The 13,813-nt window shown below is 44.9% G+C and overlaps 1 protein-coding gene across 1 annotated transcript in view; it reads right to left on the reverse strand.

Moving 5' to 3' along the window:
• Positions 1-13,340, reverse strand: part of LOC310800528 (pleckstrin homology-like domain family B member 2) — a gene marked incomplete at its 5' end in the record, with an annotated part of 44,167 nt that extends 30,827 nt beyond the window's left edge. The window contains 6 exons of the mRNA XM_083663139.1: positions 292-429; positions 549-710; positions 1,934-2,320; positions 8,251-9,474; positions 10,098-10,282; positions 13,331-13,340. Coding sequence (XP_083519265.1) covers positions 292-429; positions 549-710; positions 1,934-2,320; positions 8,251-9,474; positions 10,098-10,282; positions 13,331-13,340 — 2,106 coding nt within the window. The remainder of the gene's footprint in view (positions 1-291; positions 430-548; positions 711-1,933; positions 2,321-8,250; positions 9,475-10,097; positions 10,283-13,330) is intronic.
• Between the last annotated feature and the right edge of the window lie 473 nt (positions 13,341-13,813).

The following is a 13,813-nucleotide window of genomic DNA, read 5'->3' on the forward strand; positions in this document are numbered from 1 at the left end:
TCCATCATTAAAACCTTAGGGGCCGTGTCATTAAAACCTTAGGGGCCATGTCATTAAACACCTTGGGGGCCGTGTCCACAGACAGTGTTTTTTCCCCTTTGGATATAGAAAATATGAATGCCCAGAGCGCTTCCAACACCCTCGCATGTTAACCCAACAGTGTGAACTCTCCTTCCTACTGTCTCTTTCTTGCTGTGTCTTGGTCTCCATGTTGGCTATTTTATCATCCAGTGTTTAAACTGTTACTGTTATCACTGTGTGTAATATACTTTCATGCATACTGCTCAATACCTTTTCTTTTTCCTGTTGGGACTTGGTCTCTAGGTCAGCCATCTTGTTGTGGAGTGTCTCCAGAGTGTCTTTTTCCTGCTGGAGAGCAGCTAGCTCTGAATCCTGCTCAGCCTCCACCAGAGCTCGCTCAACCTCCACCTTGGATACACACACAGGCACATTTCAAGACTCAACATGAGACCAGATGGATTTTGCAGTGTGTTTCTCTATGTAACTTTCCATACTGCCTCCATCCCTCCCTCATCTCCTCCCTCTACCTCTCGGACAGATTCCTCCATCTGGTTGTCCAGTTCTTTGATCTTTTGCTCCAGCTCCTCCATGTTGTCCAGCACCTGGATCCTCTCCTCCTCCACGCGCCTCACTTCCTCCTCTGCACGCCTCATTTCCTGTCCCCGGCGACGAACTCCATCCTCAAGCACCTGTTGATGACATCATCAAGCAAAGGTTGTAATAGTACTGATAACTTTATCGGACGGGATATTGGGGATTCTTGGTAAAGCATTACTGACAACTTTCTTGTCATTGTTTTCGTAAAAGTAATTTGCTTGGCCTTGGTCCACCTACCTTACATTGAATGGTTTAGCTTGAACATTATCCAATAAGGAGTATTTTCTACGGAGCTGGAGTGTGCAACACAACTTTTCCTGTTTTCTCCTGGTGACCTCCACTGATCAGCACCTCTCAACATATGTTTGGTGTGCGTTACCTCTCTATTATAATCACTGACAACTTGACATCATCAACTCAATAATGTGGTGCTCTGAAGAGGAATGGCTGTGGGAATGGGAATGGTATCTCTATTATATCGCTGGCATGAGTTAAGACATAAGAAATGCCCCCACCTTTATTACCAACAATGGGTGAAATCTCATTAGGAAAAATAACAATTCACCTGTCCACCCCTTGTAACTTTTCAACAGTTTTCCCACTGAACACATTCACTGCAATATGTCAAATGTTGATCATAATAGCTAAATAATATTTGGATGGTGCGGTGGTGAGAAATAGATGATATGGTGAAGCTGTGCTACGTTCTTAAATGACAAACAAATGGGGGCAGCTATCGACATGAACCAAGTGCCAATACAGACATTCCCTCACACTTGAGCGCCAGCTGTCAATTATAAATGGCTACTCTTAGCCCCGCTCTAACCTAATAAGTAGACTGTAAATATCTCCCATGTGCATATGTGAAAGATGTGCGTGTGTAGTTGCACTGGAAGTATCAAGAGGAGTGATCATTGTCACTCTCATCTGTCCAAGAAAGAAGTAAGAGTGTATCACTTCCCCACATTAAGTCTGATTAAGCTTCGATAAAGCGGTCCAAAGGTGCTACTCAGCCGGCTTGTTCACTTGAAGCTAGGTGATGATGAGCTGGCAACTCTACACTTCACTTTCTACACTCACATCCATTCAAGGTGTAAAGCTGTGTGTGTGTGTGTGTGTGTGTGTATATGTGTGTTTGTATTCATTGCATTTTGTAAAGCGATTCTGATTGTAACCAATTAACCTGTCTCTGACTGTGACTGCATGAAATGTTACAATAAATAAAGCTTTGATATTACACATTTGATATTGTATCATTGTATTAGCACAAATTAGTGACATTCTCATTTGAGGTAGTACGCAACGTATTTCTTACCTCATTGGTCCTCTGTGCCCGTGGAGAGGGGGAGGGGCCAGAGCTTCGCAGACTGATGGCTGGCGACTCTGCCCTGCTGTCACGGTTCCCGCTGCTGCGCCTGCGTCGTACCTGCAGATCATCGTCATAATAACCGTTCTCTGAGCCGGTGGAGGTGATGTGTCCGTTCCTGCTCGTTCCATTAATGGCTGAAGAGTCGGAGAAGACGGACTCTGTAGCGTCATCATCGTCCTCATTCAGTTGGAGCTTCTCGAGCTCCCGGTTGATCTTCTGGAGGTCTGCCACGGCAGAACCAGGACTCTGCTCGGTACCCGTGCCCCCTCCGTCTCTCTCAGCCCGACCCAGCTCTGAACACAGAGACAAGATGGTCTCTAGCCGCTGGCGCTCCTGAGATCAACACACACACACAGCAAGTAGAGATGTAAATCTGTATCATTGAACAAGAATGTGAACAAGAATTCCAATGCATTTTAATGTAAATTTTTAAATGGCAAATAAACTTCAACTTCAACTTCAACATTCAATAGTACTGACAATATAAGGGATACACTTTTGATTTGCATTGCAGCCAACGTAAAGTGCTGAATGTATCCCCTGCATGGCATATGGTATTACAAAGCTAAGACAAATAAATCACAACTCAAATAAAATAAAAATGGGACACCATATTAAAATTAAAAAGCATTTTTGCTCAAGTCAGAACTAAGCTATACAAAACAATATGTATGAAGCTTTTTCATAGTATCCTTGACATTTTTTTTATGCGTTTTTGAATTGGTCAAATAAATAGAAAAAACAAAAAAACAAAAACAAAAAACAAAACAAAACTTTTCGACATTACATATTAGAATAGAAGAATCACAGTAACAGAGTCAACGGGTGTTATCATTAAGTTTCCATTACTCAGGTTACCTGAGGAAGCATCGCAGCAGTCAAGCCCTCTGGTTAAAATGTCCTTGTTGTTTACTCTGCCATACAGTCAGTAACAATGCTTCAAAACCCCTCTATAATATGGTCTCAATAATCCAGTCTTTAATCCTTAGTCTTTAAAAGTGTCTTTTTCCCTCACTGAAAGGAACGCCTGTAAAAAGAGCTCACTCTCCTTGCCTCGATTCTGCCTGCTGCCCCCAACACAAGCTTTAGAGGGGGTGAGCTACTACGGAGGCTGCAAAGTGTCAAAATACTGCCCTGTAACCTCTCTGGAGGGAGAGGGAAAGATAGACGAATGAGAGAGAAGGAAAGGAGGAGGGGTAAAAAAAAGGGCACGAGAACAGAGATGTGACGGGGAGAGGAAGAGAGAGAGAGAGGGAGAGAGAGAGAGAGGGAGAGAGAGAGAGAGGAAGAGAGAGAGTGCTAATAAGAACGTGGACAACTGTCAACTACTGTGATCGAAAATGTGCATGAGAACAAGTCGTGTCTCCAAATACAGGAATGTGTATGTGCCTGTGCCTGTGTGTGTGTGTGTGTGTGTGTGTGTGTGTGTGTGTGTGTGTGTGTGTGTGTGTGTGTGTGTGTGTGTGTGTGTGTGTGTGTGTGTGTGTGTGTGTGTGTGTGTATGTATTAACACTTTCCAGGGAATCCTGCTGTAGGATGGAATCTCTGAACTGGATGGAGTCTGGGCCATTGAAAACATTATTGTATTATTATCAGAACTTAATCAACTCATTCAAGTGAATCGAATAGTATGAGTGACACACAATTGTCATGGCACAAATGGCTGATGAAATGAGTGATCTCATTCCTTTCATAGTGTACAATGTAGAGCAGGAGCGGTAGCCTGTGTCAGTTTGTCACCTTGTTCTATTCTAATGGGCACAAGCCTCTGTAGAGCCGTTATAGTAATCAGCTGTCAACGAGAGAGTGAGACCGAGCGAGCAAAAGAGAGAGACAGACAGACAGAGAGAGAGTGAAAGACCGCAACTAAAGAAAGACAGGATGGACAGAAAGCCAGAGAGGAAGAGAGGGAAAGAGAGTGTGTGAGGAAGGAGAGAGTGAGAGAGGAAACAACTGGAGAAATATGAGCTGGTGCTTGGCACATCGTGGACCAATATAGGAGCAGTGAGAGCATTCTGCTCTCTCTCTCCTTAGTGAGATGTTTACTTCGAGAGCATCACGTCAAGAAAATATTTCTCTAGTATGAGGGTAGAGATATTCCTCTCTCTACCTCTTTATCGCTCAACCTCTTCATCTGTCTATCTCCCTTTCTCCCTCTGTAGGCTGTCTTCCCCCTCTTGACCTCTTTTCTGTGCGGCCTTGTTTGTAGCAAATAGTGCTGCATGATTTGGGGGAAGGTGCGATTAGCGATTATGGTGGACAATATTGCGATTTGCGATTGTGATTCCGATATAATAAACAAATGGTATCTAGGGATGTGCCGGCATGAGTTTTTGACGGTATGATAACCTTGGACAAAAATACCACGGTTTCACGTATCACAGACTAAAATACATGAAATATATTACATTTTAAAATATATTAAAACTAAATAAATAAAACAATTTTAAATAAAATTATCTTTACAAAAAAATAAAACATTTTGAGACATTTGCCTGTCCCAAACATGTAAAAAAAGAAACACCAGAAAAATTTAAACTGCACTGTGTTACAGCACATAGAAGATGGCTCAGACTGTAAAGTTAGTCACATGTCTGTCCAGTAATACAATGATACACCCATTTATTTCTTTTGTAGCGACAGATGGCCTTAAACGCCACACTCACGTGATGCTTCTTGAGAGAGAGGTGAGGTAATGTGCATCTGCAGACTTTATCGAGGGACCATGAAGGCGTCATGTGACATGCTAGTTAAAAGTCTGGATGTGCTGCTGGCAGCAGCTGCGACAGTGTTTTGCCATTATCAACCTTGTTAATCTCGCTATATTCTTCATCACAGCGGGTCATTACCCACTGTGCACTAGTTCTCCATAAGCACCTGCAGCTCTCTCCTTATTTTACTGACGTTCTCACTAATCACACGGCTGTTTACATTGTGTTTCTGAACGGCTAGCTAGTTATTAGCATAGCTCGCTGTTAACGATCATGGATGTTCTCTCTCGCCCTCTCGGTAAGATGTAACCTTGCTGCGCATAACATTACTTATTTGCAGGAGTGCATGGGAGAAGTCTCCCGCTAGTGTTGATGCCCAGTGTGATGGCAGAGAAACGTGTGTTTGCTGTGTCGCGTCATGTGTAACGTTTAGAGGCGCACACACACACACACACACACGCACTCAAAAAGACGTGAAAATAATAATAATAATCGCACACTTTTGCGGTTATGTAATTGCACGTGCTGACATCGCGATTGCGATTAGATTAATCGTGCAGCACTGGTAGCAAAGCACATTTCTGTTAGTTTCCCCCTTTTTTAAATAAACCTGCTTCCATTAGCAAGCCAAGAAACTGTACATTTTCAGAATTAAGTACCCTTTTATCTTTCTCTGTTCACTACACACTTGTAGATATGGACTGATGGTCCATCTTGTCTTGGTTCCCGCTTTAAGCCGAAAGTGTCGCGCACACACACACACACACACACACACACACACACACACACACCACACACACACACACACGTCACACACACACACACACACACACACACACACACACACACACACACACACACACACACACACACACACACACACACACACACACACACACACACACACACACACACACACACACACACACACACAGAGGCATGGATAGAATGCAGCTTACCTATCCAACCACTTGAGGGCAGACTAAGTTCAGAAAAACTACTGTAAAAGAGACGTTTTCTCTGATTTGTTGAGGCCACAGCACATGTTTGTGCCAGAGATGCTTGTATTTCACTCACAAAGATCAGTGCCCACCCCATATTTGCTTGTAAAAGCAATATGAATCTACTATGGGGTTCATAACTTTCATCCCATTCCCAGGGCCTAAACTGAGTAGACCTGGTTTTTAATTCAACCACATTAAAAAACAGTGTTGGGGGTAACTCATTACAAAAGTAACATATTGTATTACTTTTAGCAGTAATTCAGTAATATAACTTATTACCAATAGGATTTCAGTAATATTATACCACTTACTTTGTCAAGTAAGTAAGTTACAAATTGAGTTATTTTTTTTAATCAAAGCACAATAAAGATACAATCATTTCCTAATCAAATTGTGCATTTTAATACAAATAACCACTATAGATGACAATAACAAAGGCAAAGGATAACATTTAGAATCTTGGACGGTTTACACTGAATTCAAGACGGTAGAAATTATTTTTCAGGATGGTTCCGGGGCAGCGATGTCATTATGCTACTGCTGTTATTTTGGTGAAAGTAATGCAAAACTAGTATATTAAGTAACATTACTCTGTTACTCTAGTCTAAACAGACAGTAATATTGTAAAGTAACTTATTACTTTCAAATGAAAATAACTAGTAATATGTAGTATACTGTATATGTAGAAAGTAACTTGCCCAACACTGTTAAAAACATACTAGCTGAGCTCTCATCACATGGGGTTGACCAGAAACAGTCCCAGGCCAAAATCTCGGTCCTGGCCCTAAAATACTGATGTTGAATGGCTCAGCCCATAACCACAAACAAACAAACTCATAAGAACAGCAACAGCTGTAAAGCTGTTTATCTCCTTGATATTGGGTTGGATGGGAGAGGATTGGCGCTCTCAAAAGATGCCAAGTTTCTCATAAGTACAGTTCAAAAACCTTCTGGAAACTGGAGAAAAGCCACTGTGGAGCTTGCTGAAGGCAATCTGGATTGCGCAGCATTCAGTGAGTGCACGCACTCACATGTACGAAAACTACTTGTTAAAGCTTGTTAACTGGACACCAAACATGATCTGATTTCAAACTTCCAAAGTTCAATTTGCATGTGTCAGCATGTAGCTATGTGAAAGATAAACAAAGAGAAAAGGATAGGCTGAGGACGTGTGTGTGTGTGTGCATGCGTGCGTGCGTGCGTGTGTGTATATACAGGCACGTGTGTGTGTGCGGGCATCTGTGTGTTTTCCCACCTGCTATACTATAGTTCTGCTCTCTAATCTACTGGGTTTCTCTAGCCCACATCTGACTGATGTGTTCTGTGGCTCTCCAGTGGTCCGAACCACACGGGGAGGACCTCCAGATGACTGACACACACACACACACACACACACACACACACACACACACACACACACACAGTCTCACGCACACGCACACACACACACACACACACACACACACACACACACACACAGAGTCAGTCACACACACACACACACACACACACACACACACACACACACACGGGTAAGAATAGCCCCTGTTAGTATGGGCTAGCAGCCAGAGGCATCTGCCTAGTGGTGAACCACCCTTCGTGTGTGTGTGTGTGTGTGTGTGTGTGTGTGTGTGTGTGTGTGTGCGTGCGTGTGTGTGTGTGTGTGTGTATGTGCGTTAATCTCCCTGAGAGAGTATGTTTAAGAGGGCAAGGAGGTTAGAGTGAAGGGAGGCATTCCTGTATTCACTCCCTGTCTTCCTCTGTGTGTGTGTGTGTGTGTGTGTGTTGTCTTCCTCTGTGTGTGTATGTGCGTGCGTGCGTGTGCGTGTGTGTGTGTGTGTGCGTCTGTAAAATTGTTCTTGGTGATGTAATCAGCAACACGAAAAAGGTGTAAAAACATCAAGCAACAGTAATCTCAAATGAAAAATCACATTCCTGTCTCTGTTCTTTTAGTAATTTTACAGTAACAAATGTCCGTCTAGTCTCTCAAGCCAGTCTATCTCTGCCACAATCTTTGAATGCTCCAGAGACAGTCTGTACTTCAGACCATTAGAGGAAGTTGTCATCTTCCAAAGAAAAAACGCTTCAGACCGGAAGGAAGTTCGATGGTATTCGACCAATCACGAATCTCGGAAACATAACCGACTCACCGAGGCGAGACTCACCGAGGTGATTGGGGGAAATGAGCGGATATCCCGCCTTATTTTGACCAGACATCCAGCCTTATTTTTTGACCAACTTTGAGAGCTGCAAAGTACAGACGAGACGGGTGGGTGATTTTGTAAATTGGAGGAGCCAATGCGTCTGTCTTGAGAGTCTAAAGTCTGTCCATCTGTCTTACCATCAGTCAACTTAATTGAAAGACATAGATTACAACATGGGACACAGGCAAGAAGTATAATGCCAACAATATATTGTCATTTGATTGAAATGACAATATACAGTATATGTTGCATTATGATTCAAATTAGGCCATTGGCAAATGCTTGCGAGGCAATATGACAGCCTGTATATAAAGAGACAAACACGCACACACACGCAGACTCACCAGTCTCTCCACCTCCTGCTCACGGAGCCTCTCGTCTCTCTGGTGTTGGTGGTAGTCGGTCAGTTCCTCCTTCCCACTCAGCGAGCTGATGCTCCCCCTCCTCTCCCTAAAACCTCCAGGTGGGGTGATTCCCGCCTTTCCGAATGACTGCCTCCTCTCCCCCAGCCCCAGCCCTGGCTCCAGGCCCCCTTTGCTAAATGAAGACCTCCTCTCTCCAAGTCCAAGCCCCATGGTGCTGCTGAGCTGAGCTGAGAGCTCCGTTCCTGCAGACACTCCACGGCTGGCCGCCCTTTCCGGTTCTGGTGGGCTGGACCCCGTGGAGCTGAGGGAGCCCACTGAGCTGGTGGAGGTCAGGCTGAGTTTTTTGGCCACGCGAGGGGAAGAGGAGCCCCCTGCCCTCGATGGGATGGTCACATCAGGTGGGGTGGAGGTAGAGGAGACGGAGACGGAGGAGGTGGGGGAGGAGATGGTCTTAGGGTTGGAGAGGGAGATGGACACGACCCCTTCTCCCTGTGTCGCGTTCTGGATTTGATTCCTGTTGGAGTTACTAGAGCTGTGATTGAGGTCTGGACTGGCATTTTGGCTACAGCTGCTGCCGTTATTATAGCTGTAATGGTCTTTGCTGAGTTTGTAACCCCCGATGATATCGGAGCGTCGCGGGGGCAGTGTCGTCAACGTCATCGCTCCTTTGTTGTGGTCACGGGGAGAAGGGGAGGGGCAGAGGCGTGGCAGAGAGCGGCTGTGCCCCCCTCCTGAGATCCCACTGAGCGAGCCTGCAGAGTACTTCCTGGTTCGGCTGCTGGGCGCCGGCTCTTGGTTGCCGTAGCTCCGGCGTCCGAGACGGGGGCTGGAGGGCATGCTGGCCGCGCCCCCGCCCGACGGCGTGCTGGAGGAGGAGGAGGGAGGAGGAGAGAGGAGGAAGCTCTCACCACCAGACACGGAAGCCGACGAGCCGCCGCCATTCCACATGGACAGTAAAGGGGAGGAGCTGAGGTTGTGCGGTCGCCGGCCATCGCTGAGGCCCAGCAGGAAGCTGTCCTGGTTGCGGCCTCCAGAGGAGCGGGAGGTCAGAGAGGAGGAGGGGTCTGAGCGCCGGGAGGGGGAGGGAGGGGCGGACGATTTCATGGATATGGGAGGCCGATCGGAACCGTAGAAACGCCTCGCCTGTTCCTGATAGGCCGACGAGGATGAGGCAGGAGGTGTGATAGGTGTGGTGGGAGGAGACTGAGAGATAGAAAAAGAGAGAGATGAAGATGTGGGAATTATTTTTCTCATAATATCTAGTGAATGTAAAATTTAATCTGACAGAAATAAACAGAACATTGAAAAGACAACAATAAAAGACAATTTAAAATGGCCGGGGCCCTGGTTAGCCCTGTAGCCTCTGTAACAGAAACTTGATTAACGAGTAAACCCAGGGAGCCCTATTGGACCCTGTAGCAGAAACCAGGATAATGGGCCCTGGTTATCTCCATTTGGCCCTGTAATGGAAATTCATGTAATGGCTAAACCCTGGTTATCTCTGTTTGGCCCTGTAATGGAAAGCAGGCTAATGACTAAACCCTGGTTATCTGTGTTCGGCCCTGTAATGGAAAGCAGGCTAATGGAAACGGTCTGTAAGCCCTGTTAGTGTGTAACCAGGGTAATAAGCCCTGTAGTGGAGCAATGATCCTGACCTGTGTCATGCTGAAGTAGGAGGGTAATAAAACCTGTAGTGGAGCAGTGATCCTGACCTGTGTCATGCTGAAGTAGGAGGGTAATAAAACCTGTAGTGGAGCAGTGATCCTGACCTGTGTCATGCTGAAGTAGGAGGGTAATAAAACCTGTAGTGGAGCAGTGATCCTGACCTGTGTCATGCTGAAGTAGGAGGGGTTGGCGTCCCCGTTGGCTCTCAGGCTGTTCTCCAGGGCCATCTTCTTCCGCTGCAGAGTGTCCATCAAATCCCGCAGCTCGGACGCCGACCGCATGCCCCTAGCGCTGCTGGCTCCACCCACCACCGCATGGCTGTAGTCACTGCTAAACTTCAGGTAGTCTGGAGGGGAGGGAGGGAGAGAGAGAGAGAGAGAGAGAGAGAGACACAGAGAGAATGGCATAGTAAATGGAAAGCAGAAGAAAGTGGAGATGCATCCACAACAGTAATCATGGGTAAGAGAAAGAGACAAATAGAAGAAGGGAGAAACCAAAATAAACCCATTATGAACAGTGGGAGCAACCGTACTCAAGCAATAACATGATCATCCATTTTCTTATTTTCACCCATTTAGTTTGTGGAAAACCTAAAACAGTGGAGAGATCAGCTACAGGAAAAGAGCAACAGAGGTGGTGGAAAACAGGGAGGGGAGTTAGAGTAATAGAGGGTGAATGAGAGAGAGACAAACAGAGAGACAGACAGAGAGACGATGGCCAAAATGTGAGGCTTGAGTGTACCTGAAGCCGCAGCTATTCATAGACAGGGCCCTTGGCAGAACAAACCCAACCCAAACAACTGGTAGCAAATCACCCAGAATAGGAGCCAACATGCACACCACACACACGTGCACACACACACACACACACACACACACACACACACACACACACACACACACACACACACACACACACACACACACACACACACACACACACACACACACACACACACACACACACACACACACACACACACACACACACACGTACAAAACCATCCCTCTGATCCAAAACAAACACACATGTGGTAGTTTAAGTCTAACTTGAGTCCAGTTCCTTAGTTTGGCATTTTGGGAAATGAAAAAGACCACAGCACACTCTGGAATTCCCTCAAGGGGCCCCCCGCCCTGCCCAAAGACTTGTCTTTAAAACGGTTGCAACAGTGAGTTTTTAATCAGATCAATTTGACTAAGCTATTAGCCAAAACTATTTTATACCTTGGCATCATTAGTTTATTGAACATTCAACTAGGTGTTGGGAACCGCAGCAGAACATTAGATTGGCATGGCTCCAGTCCAGTCCCACCTTCCTGTACAGGCTTTCAAAAGGCCCACCCTAAATACCAGCTCCATCATCACAGATGTAAAAATACATGGGTAGGTGAAAGCAATGTGTGAGAAACCTCCAGGTTTTTTACTTATCAGTGGTTTTATGTGGAAAAATAGCTATTACAATGTTAAGACTTAGACCACCCAGCGTTTAACTACCTCTACTACACACACACACACACACACACACACACACACACACACACACACACACACACACACACACACACACACACACACACACACACAGAGAGAGCTCTAACACTGACACATGTGGCTATGCCTGAGACTAATGTGTATGTTCCATGTATACCACATGCCAAGATTGCATACGTGTTAAAGAATCTATGCAGGAGTGAGACCAGTGTGTGTGTGTTGTGTGTGTGTGTGTGTGTGTGTGTGTGTGTGTGTGTGTGTACATTTGAATTGTGTCTACCTTACTGTTTGTACATTTGAATTGTGTCTACCTTACTGTTTTTTTAGGTAACAGTGTGTGTATTAAAAAATAGTTTGCTTGTTTATAAGAGTGTGTGTTACAGTTATAGTATGTATGAGAGAACTGGAGAGAAATGGGGCAGACACTAAAGACATCATAAGTTCTGGAAACACCCCCCCCCCACACACACACACACACACAGGGTGTTTGTGTCTATACATGGGCAGATTTATGCTTGAGGCCTGGCTTGTATCAACTCTCTTCTATCAAGACTATTTCTCTCTTCTCTTCTATGGTGAGCTAGTCTCGCTTTCCCACAAGTGTGTGTGCTGCAGTGTGTGTCTTGTCAATCTATGGGATAAAGCTAACAACTTTTGCCTATTTGTAAAAACCGTCTGGTTGTGTGTATGTATCAGTGGCCAAGCCCACCCCCTTTCCCAGGAAGGTGCGGAAGTCTTTGTTTAAGCTGTAATTCCTCTAATGGCCACTCGGGGAAGCAACTGTAGGGGGGTAAATGTTTATATAACTCGCCCGTTTTGAGTAAAATAGATGATAGAAAAGGGGATCAGTGATCACGCAGCTTGCCGATCATGGACCAATAGCAGGCGGAGCTGCGGCTCTGGGAAACTCCCATCTCACGTGAGGTGCGGAAGGACTTAACCCATTCCCTCCCACTCTGCTGACGAGAAATCAAGATGGTGACGGCCAGCGTTTGAACTCTGCCTGGTAGAAGAAATTAAATTGGATAACTACGTAACGTCCATATTATTTATGTCTATTGTATGTATGCGTGTGCGTGTGTGCGTGTGTGTGTGTGTGTGATTGATTGATTGATTGACTGATTGACTTTATTTGGTGATGTCAACAAAACAGGGCACAAATACAAAAACAGACAATCACCGAGGATAAAAACACAATAAAGTCTCAGGCTTATTTCCATTGTGGTCCTCATGAACATAAAACATAAAAGAGACATACATGAGACACGGATGGGTATCACCGTCAACACTCAAATTAAGATTAGTAACATTATTACTAGTTTGAAAAGTAATAAAGGCACACTTCAATATTATACAATACATATACATTTGTTGTTATATGTAAGGAATTTACAGACATAAAAACACATACAAACAACAAGGGAGCAAGGGAGAGTGAGTGAGTGAGCGAGTGAGGAGGTAAGGATGGCACGAGAATCGATTCTTTGGTACCAAGTCGATGCCAACATTCTAAAAATGTGACGGTACTGACTTTTCTAGAATACTGGTTTCTAATTATTTTTGACCATGGGTAAACTGAATGACAAACTATAGCTGGCTAAACTAGAGCTGTGCTGCAGTGCTGAGAGTCTTGTAAACAATGCAAGATGCCACTCTGCTCGATCCAAGCACATTTTCTGCATTATATATGCAGTAAAAAAATAAATTTTCATATCTGTGCATATCGGCAAACATTTTAGCTGATACAGATATGACGTTTGATGGCCAAATGAGGCCATAACGGTACCTACTCTCCTCTACTCTCCTGGTAGTATATCGTCCTGATCGTTCATTCTGTCATCTTGTCATCAAAATATAAGGTCAGTTTTAAATGTCACCATGTCAGTAACTGCTTGCACTCTCACCCCATGTCATCTCTAAGAAAATATCAGAGAGACCGGTGCATTCCTGCTGTCTAGCAGCTTAAAGAGCAAGGATCTCACTGATATATGGTGCACGCACACACACACACACACACACACACACACACACACACACATACACACACACACACACACACACACACAAACACACACACACACACACACACACACACACACACCTTGCTCACACAACCCGATCAATCACTAAGGAATCAGCAGAATCCAGCTGTATCACCATGGCTATGGAGAGGCACCAGATGACCAAAACATTCCAATACGCTTTGAATTTAAGTGTGTGTGTGTGTGTGTGTGTGTGTGTGTGTGTGTGTGTGTGTGTGTGTGTGTGTGTGTGTGTGTGTGTGTGTGTGTGAGAGAGAGTGTCTCTAACAAAGATTTAGGAGAGGGCTCCTAAATCTCTTCACTTTAATATGATACCTGTGTCACACCTGCCTTCATTCTGTCTCT

The sequence above is a fragment of the Poromitra crassiceps genome (genome assembly GCF_964638095.1).
Source record: "Poromitra crassiceps genome assembly, chromosome: 2".
NCBI lineage: Eukaryota > Metazoa > Chordata > Actinopteri > Beryciformes > Melamphaidae > Poromitra > Poromitra crassiceps.